The following is a 13,691-nucleotide window of genomic DNA, read 5'->3' as shown; positions in this document are numbered from 1 at the left end:
TGATAGGTGTTGCACGTCGCAGGGTGACTGAGGATAGAAAGGTAGTGACTTGAGCAAAGAACCTCACATTCCTCTGGTCTCTTAAATTAATCTTCAGAAACAAGAGCACGGGGACTTGGCACAGACCCTCTTAGGGACTCGCATACATGTACATTTGTAACAAGAGGTAAATCTTTTATGCATCCAACAACTTGAAAGGAACTTTATATAAGGGGGTATCATACCTGTCTGACTAAATTTATAGTGTACGTCCTAGTCTGTTCACGTGGTCTCCTGTATGTAGGGGAGACCATTTTACAGATTAAGGCGCATATCTCCCAGCATTGCTCAACTTTTAGGAAGGGTAATATGAAATTACCTGCGTCCAGGCATTTTACTGAACATAGACGCAATGAAAATCAATTAAGATTTATGGTCCCCATGCCCAGGAAGGGTGGGGACAGGGAGCAGATATTAAGGAGATGTGAGGTGTGTGGTGGATAAGTTGAATTCTTTGGCACCACACAGATTAAATAAGGATTATGATCTACAGTGGATATAAAAAATCTACACACCCCTGATAAAATGTCAGGTTCCCGTGCTGTACAAAAATGAGACAAAGATAAATCATTTCAGAACCTTTTCCACCTTTAATGTGACCTGTAAACTGTACCACTCCATTGAAAAACAAACTGAAATCTTATAAGTGGAGGGAAGAAAACCAAAAAAACTAAAATAATGATCAACAGAGAGCTTCCAAAGCATCAGAGGGATCTCATTGTTAAAAGATATCAGTCAGGAGAAGGGTACAAAAGAATTTCCAAGGCATTAGATATACCATGGAACACAGTGGAGACAGTCATCATCAAGTGGAGAAAATATGGCACAACAGTGACATTACCAAGAACTGAACATCCCTCCAAAATTGATGAAAAGATGAGAAGAAAACTGGTCAGGGAGGCTACCAAGAGGCCTACAGCAACATTAAAGGAGCTGCAGAAATATCTGGCAAGTACTGGCTGTGTGGTACATGTGACAACAATCTCCCGTATTCTTCTTATGTCTGGGCTATGGGGTAGAGTGCCAAGGCGAAAGACTTTTCTTACGAAGAAAAACATCCAAGCCAGGCTACATTTTGCAAAAACACATCTGAAGTCTCCCAAAAGCATGTGGGAAAAGGTGTTCTGGTCTGATGAAACCAAGGTTGAACTTTTTGGCCATAATTCCAAAAAATATGTTTGGCGCAAAAACAATACTGCACATCACCAAAAGAACACCATACCCACAGTGAAGCATGGTGGTGGCAGCATCATGCTTTGGGGCTGTTTTTCTTCAGCTGGAACTGGGGCCTTAGTTAAGATAGAGGGAATTATGAACAGTTCCAAATACCAGTCAATTTTGGCACAAAACCTTCAGGCTTCTGCTAGAAAGCTGAACATGAGGAGGAACTTCATCTTTCAGCATGACAACGACCCAAAGCATACATCCAAATCAACAAAGGAATGGCTTCACCGGAAGAAGATTAAAGTTTTGGAATGGCCCAGCCAGAGCCCAGACTTGAATCTGATTGAAAATCTGTGGGGTGATCTGAAGAGGGCTGTGCACAGGAGATGCCTTCGCAATCTGACAGATTTGGAGCGTTTCTGCAAAGAAGAGTGAGCAAATCTTGCAAAGCCAAAATGTGCCATGCTGATAGACTCATACCCAAAAAGACTGAGTGATGTAATAAAATCAAAAGGTGCTTCAACAAAGAATTAGTTTAAGGGTGTGCACACTTATGCAACCACATTATTTTAGTTTTTTTGGTTTTCTTTCCTCCGCCTAAAAGATTTCAGTTTGTTTTTCAATTGATTGGTACAGTTTATAGGTCACATTAAAGGTGGAAAAAGTTCTGAAATTATTTATCTTTGTCTCATTTTTGTACAGGAACAGGAACCTGACATTTTATCAGGGGTGTGTAGACTTTTTATATCCACTGTATATGTGTTGTTATTGTTTTCTGTGAATGTAATTTTTCTTTATTGCTTATAGTGGCCTACTGATCTGATATATACCTGCTGTGACATGTTGAAGTTTGATAGTTGCCAAGATATGGGATGTGATGTAATATCTTTCCTGTATGAAAATTTAAAAACTAGGTCATTATGTGTTTGATGTAACAGTTTTACCCTAGCATTGCAGATGGGGTTATGTAATTATTACAATACAATTAACTGCATGTGTATGGTAAGTGCTGTGTTTTAAGGAAGGGAAGCCTTGAAACCCATGAACAGTACTGACGATAGACATATATATTGGGTGGTTGTGTTTACCTGAAATTATTGCTTACTGCATGGCCCTGTAAGCTGTAGGATACGAGTCCAACAGATATACAGTGAAACCCATAAGTATTTGAACACCCTGCGATTTTGCAAGTTCTCCTACTTATAAATCATGGAGGGGTCTGAAATTCACATTGTAGGTGCATTCCCACTGTGAGAGACAGCATTTCAAAAAAAAAAAAAATCAGGAATTCACATTGTATGATTTTTAAAGAATGTATTTGTATTGCACTGCTGCACATAAGTATTTGAACACCTAGCAATCAGCCAGAATTCTGGCTCTCAAAGACCTGTTACTCTGCCTTTAAATAGTCAACCTCTACTCCACTCATTAATCTAAATTAGTAGCACCTGTCTGAGATCTTTAAAGACACATGTCCACCCCACAGTCAGTCAGACTCCAACTACTACCATGGGCAAGACCAAAGAGCTGTCAAAAGACACCAGAGACAAAACTGTGGACCTCCACAAGGCTGGAAAGGGCTATGGGGCAATTGCCAAGCAGCTTGGTGAAAATAGATTACCTGTTGGAGCAATTGTTAGAAAATGGAAGAGGCTAAAGACGACTGTCAGTCTCCCTAGGAATGGGGCTCCATGCAAGTTCTCACCTCGTGGGGTATCACTGATGATAAGAAAGGTGAGGAATCAGCCCAGAACTACAAGGGAGGAGCTAGTCAATGACATGAAGAGAGCTGGGACCACAGTTTCAAAGGTCACTGTCGGTAGAACACTACGCTGTCATGGTTTCAAATCATGCATTGCATGGAAGGTTCCCCTGCTCAAGTTATCAAATGTCCAGGCCCGCCTGAAGTTTGCCAATGACCATCTGGATGATCCAGAGGAGGCATGGGAGAAAGGCATGTGGTCAGATGAGGCCAAAGTAGAACTTTTTGGTCTAAACTTCACTTGCCGTGTTTGGAGAAAAATAAGGATGAGTTGCATCCCAAGAACACCATCCCTACTGTGAAGCATGGAGGTGGTAACATCATGCTTTGGGGGCGCTTTTCTGCGAAGGGGACAAGACGACTGCACTGTATTAAGGAGAGGATGAATGGGGCCATGTATTGTGAGATTTTGAACAACAACCTCCTTCCTTCAGTCACAAGGGTCATGGCTGGGTCTTCCAACATGACAATGACCCGAAGCACACAGCCAGGATAACCAAGGAGTGGCTCCGTAAGAGGCATATCAAGGTTCTGGAGTGGCCTAGACAGTCTCCAGGCCTAAATCCAATAGAAAATCTTTGGAGGGAGCTGAAACTTATGTGCAGCAGTGCAATACAAATACATTCTTTAAAAATCATACAATGTGATTTCCTGAATTTTTTTTTTTTTTTAAATGCTGTGGGAATGCACCTACAATGTGAATTTCAGACCCCTCCATGATTTACAAGTGGGAGAACTTGCAAAATCGCAGGGTGTTCAAATACTTATGTTCCTCACTGTAGAGCAGGCTGCGTGATGGTCTGCCTACTAGAGGTGTGGACAACATCATCATTTCTAAATTATATTAATATGATAGGGGAGTGTCATACAGAGAACTACTACTGCAAGTAGGCAGGATGAAAAAAAAATTGTGGTCCTTTACTAAAAAGGCTCAAAATATGTAATAGCAGGGGGCATTTGTGATCTATGCACTGCAGGCACAGAACTTTTCTTGAATGTACCACTAAAAAGAAATAAACAATGCCAGAGATTTATTCCTTGGAGCTTAGATATTTTAATTTGTATATCAAAGGTTTAGGCTCAACATTTAGTTTTGTATGACACATTAGTGTTTGAACAGTTTCACATCTTTAACTTGATTCTATTACATAGAGCTTTTCATATTATTTTAGGGACGCGATTAGTAAGAAGCAAAGAAAACATCAAATACAGAAGAAAAAGGGAAATAAGCTGTAAAGGCAGATATGCAAAACTTAAAGGACCTTCCATCAGCTGGTAAGTACTTTGTGGAAGCCACAATTAAACAAAGACTAAGGGTCTTACATAGAAAGTTTATCAAAATAACTGGAGTGCTACAATGGTTTAATTAGAGTGGTGGTTATAAAGCTTATAGTTTAAGGCCACAGTTTAATTGGCTTTATATGCAACTGAACCCTGTATATATAGTTATAGATTTAAAAAAATTCTCCAAGCATACTATCTTCCCAGATTTTAGGGTCACTAATTACACATTTTACAGAGATAATGGACAAGAGTAACAACATGAATTAGTTGATCCTGGAGAATTCATTAGAAAGACATTTTCTTTAAGTAAGCACTGATATCATTTTGATAATCTGACCAGCCCAAGATATTGGGTCAGTATTAAACTTTCAGCACTGGTACACATTTATTACTTGACTTAAAAAAAAAGCTAAGTCCAGTTAGCATCTAGCAAAGCCTATACATGTACAATCATACAAATCTTTATATACTGGAATATATTATAATGTGGTCCATTCTGTCCATGGTGGAAGAGCAAACTGCCGCTGCTCAGTTGTCCACTTGCTTGACAGAGTTGCCATCTTTAAGAAAACCAGGTATCTTCTCCCTCGTGTACTAAGAAACTCCACCCAGAGTCAGCACATCAAAGCAGATGTCACAAACCCGAACAGGTTTGTTCAGATCAAACTTTATAATGGGAATCTCCTTGGTTGAGCACTTGGAGCAGAGCAGACGTCCACAATGGCGGCTGGAAGTATAAAATAGTCATGTATTACGCTGCTTTACAAATTCAGTATTTATAAACATAACAGATTCTTTCATATTCCGTTTGTCCTCTCTTTAAGCAGCCACCATGTGTAACAAGTCAATATTTAGAGTCTTTAAAGAATTAAAAACCTGATTCACTGACTCTATTGCCTATGTGGGATGCCCGGGAAAAAGATTAGTAAGATCGCTTATTGGCACCCCTAGTGAATTGGGCTTGTCACAAAATGCACCAGTAGTGGCTCACTTTGTAACATCACTGGGGTACTTTCTTGCATCATTGTGGCTGCAGGAATCACCTCCTCCACGGTCAAATTTATGTTTGAAATTTACAACACTGAACTGTCTTCTCTGAGAAAAGTTCAGCTTTCACTGGCTGTTTAAAAATAGGTGGTACCAAATAAAGTCTCAGTGAAGTGAAGAGAAAGTGTGCACTTATAATTATTATTAACAAAGTTTACATTACGCACACAAAGAATCAGGGATTATTCTTACCAGTGGTGTTTTCTGGTTGTGACTCCAAACTTTGCAGCACACTCATAACAATTTGAGCCATCACACCAAGGTGGTTCCTGAGATAGCATATCTAAAGTAAAGATAATAAAATCAGACTTAAAGGAAAACTATACCCCCAAACAACGTAGGTCCATAAAAAATATACTGCATAAAAAAGTTCATACGTCACAGCAGACCAAAAAGATGCTTCCGGGGATGCAACCAACCTGGTTCGATGTTCCACATATGGTGATCTTTCCCTAAAGCCCAGAGATTCTGGATAAGAGTATTCACTATGGTCTCAGTCCCTAAGCACCCAACCACTGCCCTGTTATGTAAGAAACCCGATGCCCTTACAGTAAAACAATTTCAACTCTTTACAGTTATCATGACTGTAGCCAAACGCACAATAGCGAAGGCATGGAAAATGAAACAAATTACGTTTGATGCCCTTAAATATAAAGTTGATGGAATCATGGCTATGGAAAAAATGTCTGGCATCTTAACAGACTCCCATAAACAATTTATTGAAATTTGGGAGCCATGGCTTGTTTATAGACATGGGGCAGATTACCCTACTTCCCTCCTCTCATTGTAATCTCAACTATAAAATAAAAAACCACCGTGGACATCAAATAGAAAACTGCCATTTTAAGAATTAAGGGCCGCCTCCTGGGATCATAGGATTCACAATGCACACAAACAAGCTAGGGCACACATACATGCTAGGTTCCATCAGCCAATGAATGGACAGAGTTCTCTCACTTCCACACTACTTCCTGTTAGTTAGAGCTGCATTATTTCTGGTCATGTGATCTCTGAGGCAGACCACAGCCCATCACTAAATGGTAGACCAAGGGAAAGGAAGTAAAAGGGCAATATTTACTGATATATATATTCCAGTTTGGCGGGATTCTTTAATAGGTTACTTACATTATGTAAACTATCTGTTGGTTAAGAATTCATTCTGGGGGTATAGTTTTCCTTTAAACTGGCCATACTTTGTATGCCCACCTAAGGTGGGTGATATCAGGCTGATCCATTTGTTTGGCCCTAGGGCCAAACAGTCGCATCACAACAACAGGGATACAGGCCATTGGTCCTTGATCTGACAGGAAAATCAAACCTGCCTAATCTGCTTGTTTTTCACACATATATTGGTCAGGTTGCCTGCTAGAGGGTCACATATACAGCTGACAACCTGGTGAATCTATCTAATAGGGCCACATCTGTCTGTGTATGGACACCTTTATTTACTGAGCAGCCAAACTCTGCTACTTAGGTTTCTAGGACACTGGAAAAATAAGCCTTGCATACAGATCATTAGACTTATGGTACTGTACAGTGAGAAACCAGTTCCCTGATACTTACCTAAAAGTCTAAAAAGAAGCTGCTTGGTTGCAACCTGATAGTTAAATATATTGATTCCTTGGCTGTTATTTACTCCAAGCCTGGCACCAGCTTTCACAATAGCCCGGCAAAGATTTGCATTTCCCTTCATATACGCTAGTAGCAGCACTGAAAAACAAGAAAGTGTTTAAGCATAGATAATTAAGAAGCACAGGACTGGGGAGTACCAGTACAATTTTAGTGCAACGTCATACATAGCACTTTGTTGCCCATGAGAGATCACCTCTCCTGCACTGGAAAAGCAATCAAAATTATCCTTTAATTCAAAATTTATTCTCTTGAATTACAAGATATTTTCAGACACCGTCACCCGTGGAAAATTAACTGTATGTTACATTGCCCTTTAACTGGATCAGTATCCACCCCTTTTCAACATCTTTTTTGCCTATTGTTTTAATTAAAGGGATACTGTCATGATTTTTTTCTAAATTACACTGTTTACATAGCAAATTATTCATTACACCATTTAAAATGTTATTCTTGAACCAACAAATGTATTTTTATAGCTGCAATATTGGTGTGTAGGCAGCCATCTCAGTGCATTGTGCCTGAGTCTGAGCTTTCAGAAGGAGCCAGCGCTACACATTAGAACTGCTTTCAGGTAACCTATTGTTTCTCCTACTCCCATGTAACTGGAAGAGTCCCAAGCCAGACTTGGATTTCTTACTATCGAGTGCTATTCTGATATCTACTGGGAGCTGCTATCTTGCTCCATTTCCATTGTTGTTTGTATATGTACACTGTACCTTTAAGTCTGAAAAGTTCAGAACTGGACAAGAAAAAAACATTATGATTTAAAACTGTTCTCATTTCACACGCAGAATAAGAATGAAGAAAAAGAACAGTTGAAAAAATGGCTTCATTCAGAAATAATTAAAATGCCCCACAGTACTGCACATGATGGTTAAAGCTGGAATCCCATAATATTGTAACACATACCAGTGTTTCCTTCTGCATCTGGTTTATCAAGAGGATACTGTGGCATACATTCCAGAAAGAGTTCAGAGATGGCAGCAGCATTTTCCTTTCCATATTGCCCCAAAATATGCATTGGGGACTGACCTCTGCCAAAAAGGAACACAGTATGTGAAATTATATAGGCCTCTGATGACACTGATTGGGCCTCTTATAATATTGATGTGCCAATGCCACACAGCAGATTCATCAGCCTCTGTACTCAAAAATGCAGATTTCAGCGTCTAACTGATGCGGTATGCAGTTACGTGCCAAAATCTGCTTGGTGAGCCAGCATTCAGGGAAAAGCAATGGCTTGGGGTGCAGGCACATCAGTAAGATGAAGTGTGTGGTAGGAGCCTAATGTCTCTGCATGGACTCATGGAATCTATGATGGGAAGTCTACAAGCTATGGAAGAAATTAGAAATTCTGACATTATTTCAATGAATTCATTAAAGGAGAAGGAAAGGTAAAAACTAAAAGGTTTATGTAAATACAGCCATAAGCACTTACAGAACTGTTTCTCTGAGTCCTCTATCAAAAGAAACACAGGATTTCTTGTCTCTGTTTTTGTAAACATGATGTTCCAGTGTGACCATCTTTCAGAAACAGACCCCAGGGCCAGAGTCTTGTGCAGTTCTCTCCTCTCTCTCCACTCTTTCCCCCCCCCCCCCCCCCCCACCAGAATGCTAAGAACTCCCTCCCCCCTCCCTTAGGAATGTGTGATCTCAGCTATAACAGCTAGAGACTGCAGGAAGGATGCTACCTAAAATGGCAGCTGCTATCTTAGGCAAACAGAGAAAGCTACTAAAGCTGTTTACTCAGGTATGTTAATGGTTTCTGTAGAATAAATATATTGTTCTAGGTGGCACTAATGTGGCAAATCTATTGGCAGTAAAATGCCAAAATGACTTTCCTTCTCCTTTAAGGTGTGATTGATACCTTACCTTAAGTTTAAAGCCTCTGCATCCACATTGCATTCAGTTAAAAGGCAGCGTATATTGTTCAAGCGCCCATGCATTATTGCCAGATGCAGAGCTAAAACCGAAAGAAGGAAAGACTGAGAAAGCACTGCAATGATTCCAGCAATGATTTTTTAATACATAGGAGTTGGAGAAACAAATCAGAAGATATCATTCTTATACAAAATAAAAGTATATTTAAAAATATGCAGAGAAAATCATTACACCGGACCACTCACAGATAAGTGCTTTCAAAATGTATGCTTTTTGGGGGCTATTTAGGAGACTTTTTAGGGATTTTAAATCAAAAAGGCTTGAAAAATTAATGGTTTTTGGGCAAAAAAAAAAAACCCAGGTCAGTGGCTAAGACAGAAAATACCTTATTTAAAAAATAATTTTTCTGAAACAATTAGTACAGCTATATTGGCAGCACACTGTACAATGTTTGAATATTGTGCAGGAATTCTAGTTTACATTTTCATGAAGTAACCTATAGGCTCTCTTCAGCCACTCGGTCAGCTATGATAGCCCATAATCAGATCCCATCTGCAGGCTCATATCACTTGTGTTGGGGCATGTTAATGTGTTGCAGGGTTTTCTGATCAATGCTTGTGAGTTGCTTCATAAGCTGCACACCAAGATTAATGCAGGAATCCTAGGAAGGAATTCAAGTTTTACTTGAGTGGTCAGAAAACCCTGTACTGCACTCAGGAGCCTGAACAAGTGCAAAACCATTATGCAGCAGGGATCTGATTAGCAGCTACCATGGCTGTGCATTAAAACCCAGGGGGTCAGCTTCAGCCTAAAGGGCAATCCACGAAAATAGAAAACTTCACAATATATGTTGAGCTTAAAAGTATCTAACATGGCAAACCACACAAACTAAATCTACATTCCATTTAAATTTGGCCCATAGTATATTATTTGTAGATGCTATTTGTGTCTCCACAAGTACTTGTATTTTTTGCTAAATATTGACACTTTTGTTTTCAATATATGCTAAGTCTTATATAAAACATTTTTGTCAAGCTAAAAGTTTTTACAGTATAAACAATATTTACAAAGTATACAAGCCACAAAATGCTTCTGCTCGTACCATTATTTCCATTCTCATCTGCAGCACTAAAGTCAACACCATTCTCAAGGAGAACAGAACAAATAACTGGAAGGTCCTGTTGTGCTGCTAGGTGAAGGGCAGTCTGACGATGCTTGGTAAGTTCATTCACCTTTGCACCTGCAAGAAGCTGCCAGCATACATCAATGATATTACTAACAAAGAAAATCCAAGCAATTTGTGTTATGCCATTTTTCTGCTGATATTAGATGTAAGGTAAAGCATTGCTAAGGGGAAAGCTATATGTCTGTATTTTAGCCACAATTTTATCTGTTTGTCCCACATCTATAAACAAATTACATTAACAATGGGATTTTGAAGAGTACTTTTATTTCTGTGAGAAACCATATATTCTATAATTGTCAGTTTGCTCTTAAACTTTGTTTTCCTTATAACGCACTTCACTTAAATCAAAAGAAGAGATGTCTAGAACACGAAACAAAATACATAGAAATAAGGTCTTAGGTCTCGGAACATGTTGTACTTTTCCCAATAAGAGTTGCAATTAAAATACTGTCTGGACTCCGCTTTCATATTTTTTTTTTTAGTTATGATGCTAAAAATGCTTTAAGCTACCCAGCATTGAAAATTCCTACGAATCCTGTAGACCAAATAGAAAATAATGTGCTGTAAGGCAAACTGTTTGTCTTAGAGATAAATACTCAAGGAGAACACTAATAAGATAAGGTAATGACTATAATAATCAATAGGTAATAACGGACCTGCTGTCTTTCATACAGTAAACTTTGATAAACTTACTTTGATAAGCACAACTTCCAAGTGTATTTACATAATATAATAATTGGATGTACAGTTTCATATAAGGTACACCTGTTATAGTCAACTATAGCTTTTGGCCACACAAATACTTTCCTTCTAAAAATCATGTGGGATCAAACATCGACTATAGTGAGGAATCTCAAATACCAAGAACATTAAAAACACATAGAAGAAGTAAAATATCTGTTTCTCCAGCTATGAGATAGATACAATGCCAAAGTGTAAAATGAAATGTTTAATGATTAACAGGTTTCACTGTGTAACTAGAATTACAAATAACAATCTATACGTACCAGGTTCCGGACAATAATCTCTGATCCTGCTTGCACAGCTAGATGCAGTGGGGTTAGCTTGGAGGCATCTTGGACTCTTGAATTAACGTTAGCCTGAACACTTATCAAGAACAAGACACTCTCAATATCTGAATTCTGAACTGCAACATGCAGGAAATTCCTCCCTTTGTTATCCACCTAAAGAAGGTTGAAATGTAAAAAAAATATATATACTTATGTAATTTCAACTACCTGCTTGACCCTGACAATGTGCCTCCTACTGGCTTACTATGCCCTCCAAACCAAAACTTATGAATAAAAATCATCCATAAATTTCATGATAAAATGCAGGACTTTGCTATCTGATTTACTGATTTAACGAAAGACTGTGAGTCTGTACATTGAAGTCACTGAAAATTATTAATATCTGTGAGTATCTTTGTGACCAAAGCGACTAGAATATACATTGTTAGATATTTCTTTTCACTGTTAATCAGCAATGGCACATAAGGGCAATTTCAGTTGCTTTGAGTGTTTTTAAGTAGACCAAATAGGTGATACCAGAGTGCCCAAAAGTGCCCTCATTGACTGCTCAATGGGGCAATTTTAGGAATTCTAACGTGTGTTTAGGCTGCTTAAACGCGGTGCTTAATGAGGAACAATGGGAAAAAGTGACTGAGAATCTGCAAAACTTCCTAATATTCTCAAGAGAGAATTTATATTTCAAATTTACCTTACCCCCAACAGACTGAAAAACATTGGTAGCAGAGACACTGATATATATGCCACAGGTGCCAAGTAGAACAGTCAGGTTTCTTTCAAATGCTCTACAGCTGTCCGCTAAATTGAATTCTTGTCAGAGATTACTACTATAGGTAGGTTAACTCACCTACTCTACTCTCCTTATTTTCACCACATCTCTGCCCACTGGGAATTATAGATGTTTGCATGGAGAGTAAATTCTCAAGACTGCTGGCACAATTCCTGCTTTTCTATGCCAAAAAATGCATTAAGGTATGGGATCCCTTATCTGGAAACCCGTTATCCAGAAAGTTCTGAATTATGGAAAGGCAATCTCCCATAGACTCCATTATAAGCAAATAATTCTAATTTTTTAAAATGATTTCCTTTTTCTCTGTAATAATAAAACAGTGCCTTGTAGTTGATCCCAACTAAGATATAATCAATCCTTACTGGAGGCAAAACAAGCCTATTGGGTTTATTCAATATTTAAATTAATTTTAGCAGACTTAAGTTATGGAGATCCAAATTACGAAAGATCCCTTATCTGGAAATCCCACAGGTCCTGAGCATTCTGGATAATGGGTCCCATACTTGTACTATGATGGATGAGGCCCAAACTGGCGATTTATGGGGCCTTACCCTCCATCAAACTGACATACCTAGCCAGAGGGTGTCCAGACAAATTTGATAAGCATGGATTGAAGTTGAAGGAAATCCATTACTGGGACTACAAAATGCCTAATAACTACTACATTGGTTTCATAAAACTTCTCTAAGTCACGCCCTCTTTCCCCTTCTTTCTCTACTTAACCTATTATTACTGTATATTCTTTTGTTTTCAAAACTATAAATAAAAGCAGTTTAAATAAAAAAATGTTGTGCTCTGCTGAAAAATAGTAGTAAAACAACAATCATGTGAGATAATTTTTCCTGAGAATTTATTTATTTTGGGCTAGCATCCAAAAAATATTTTTAAGGAAGAACAAGAGCAATGCAAATATAAGAGTTTATATAATGTTTAAATAATTTTTAGCAGACTTAAGACATGGTGTTCCAAATTACGGAAAGATCCTGGTGTCGCAAAACCCCAGGTCCCCAGCTTTCCAGCCAACAGATCTTATACCTGTACCACTTTATATAACAGCTTACCAACCTGGAAACATTCAGCAGTTGCTCTAGTAACAGTTGCTTCTAGTAACCATACTATGGTTACATGCATGCAATGTAAAATCTTTTAAAGTCCTTTTACCTGCTCAGCGGCTCCTGGTTCCCGTTTCAGAATTGCCTCGGCGGCCTTGTTATTTTTGAAAGTCATGGCACATGCGAATGGGGTCATACCCTGCCTGTCACGAACATTCAGCCGGATGTCAGGGTGTGAGATCAATAACTGGATAATGACACGATGCTGGTTGCTTATAGCAACGTGTATTGGAGTTCTCCCCTCTGCATCCTGAGATGGAAAAAAGAGATGAATATAGCCATACAATTTTATTAAAATGTGTATCATTTTGAAAATTAAAACAAAACTAGACAAAATTGGTGATGCTGGCAGACATCAAAAGTCAACACTTGATAGACAGTTGTCACCCAAAATAACCCATCATTTGCAATTAATGCAGCATTTGCTGGATTATGGTGTACATCATTTCAGGGCAGTGAGGAAATATTTTTTTTAAAAAGATGTTTTAGAAATTATTGAAAAAATTTAAATATTTATAGGGTCAGCTTGAGAGTGCTCTGGATTTGACCTAGTAGAATTTAACATACCATACCTGAGTATTTACATTGGCACCAAACTCCAAAAGGCACTGCACTACCTCCTCCAGTCCCCAAGAAGCTGCTAAATGCAAGGGGGTTTGCCCATCTCTGGCCTCTTCTTCTCCTTCTCCATTTGGTCCAGGCTTTCTAGTGCTATTTACATCACAGCCACTGGAATGTAAAAAAAAATAATCGAACAAGATAGCTA

At 38.6% G+C, this 13,691-nt stretch overlaps 1 protein-coding gene across 1 annotated transcript in view; it reads right to left on the bottom strand.

Annotated features, from left to right (window-relative positions):
- Positions 1-3,999: 3,999 nt before the first annotated feature.
- Positions 4,000-13,691, bottom strand: part of ankfy1 (ankyrin repeat and FYVE domain containing 1) — a 51,516-nt gene continuing 41,824 nt past the window's right edge. The window contains exons 17-25 of the mRNA NM_001079419.1: positions 13,498-13,654; positions 12,975-13,175; positions 11,003-11,179; positions 9,912-10,059; positions 8,801-8,891; positions 7,838-7,962; positions 6,860-7,006; positions 5,489-5,579; positions 4,000-4,976 (exon numbers count right to left, since the gene is read on the bottom strand). Coding sequence (NP_001072887.1) covers positions 4,844-4,976; positions 5,489-5,579; positions 6,860-7,006; positions 7,838-7,962; positions 8,801-8,891; positions 9,912-10,059; positions 11,003-11,179; positions 12,975-13,175; positions 13,498-13,654 — 1,270 coding nt within the window. The 3' untranslated portion in view covers positions 4,000-4,843. The remainder of the gene's footprint in view (positions 4,977-5,488; positions 5,580-6,859; positions 7,007-7,837; positions 7,963-8,800; positions 8,892-9,911; positions 10,060-11,002; positions 11,180-12,974; positions 13,176-13,497; positions 13,655-13,691) is intronic.

The sequence above is a fragment of the Xenopus tropicalis genome, chromosome 2, assembly GCF_000004195.4.
Source record: "Xenopus tropicalis strain Nigerian chromosome 2, UCB_Xtro_10.0, whole genome shotgun sequence".
Lineage (NCBI taxonomy): Eukaryota > Metazoa > Chordata > Amphibia > Anura > Pipidae > Xenopus > Xenopus tropicalis.
This window is presented reverse-complemented; position numbering and strand designations above follow the sequence as displayed.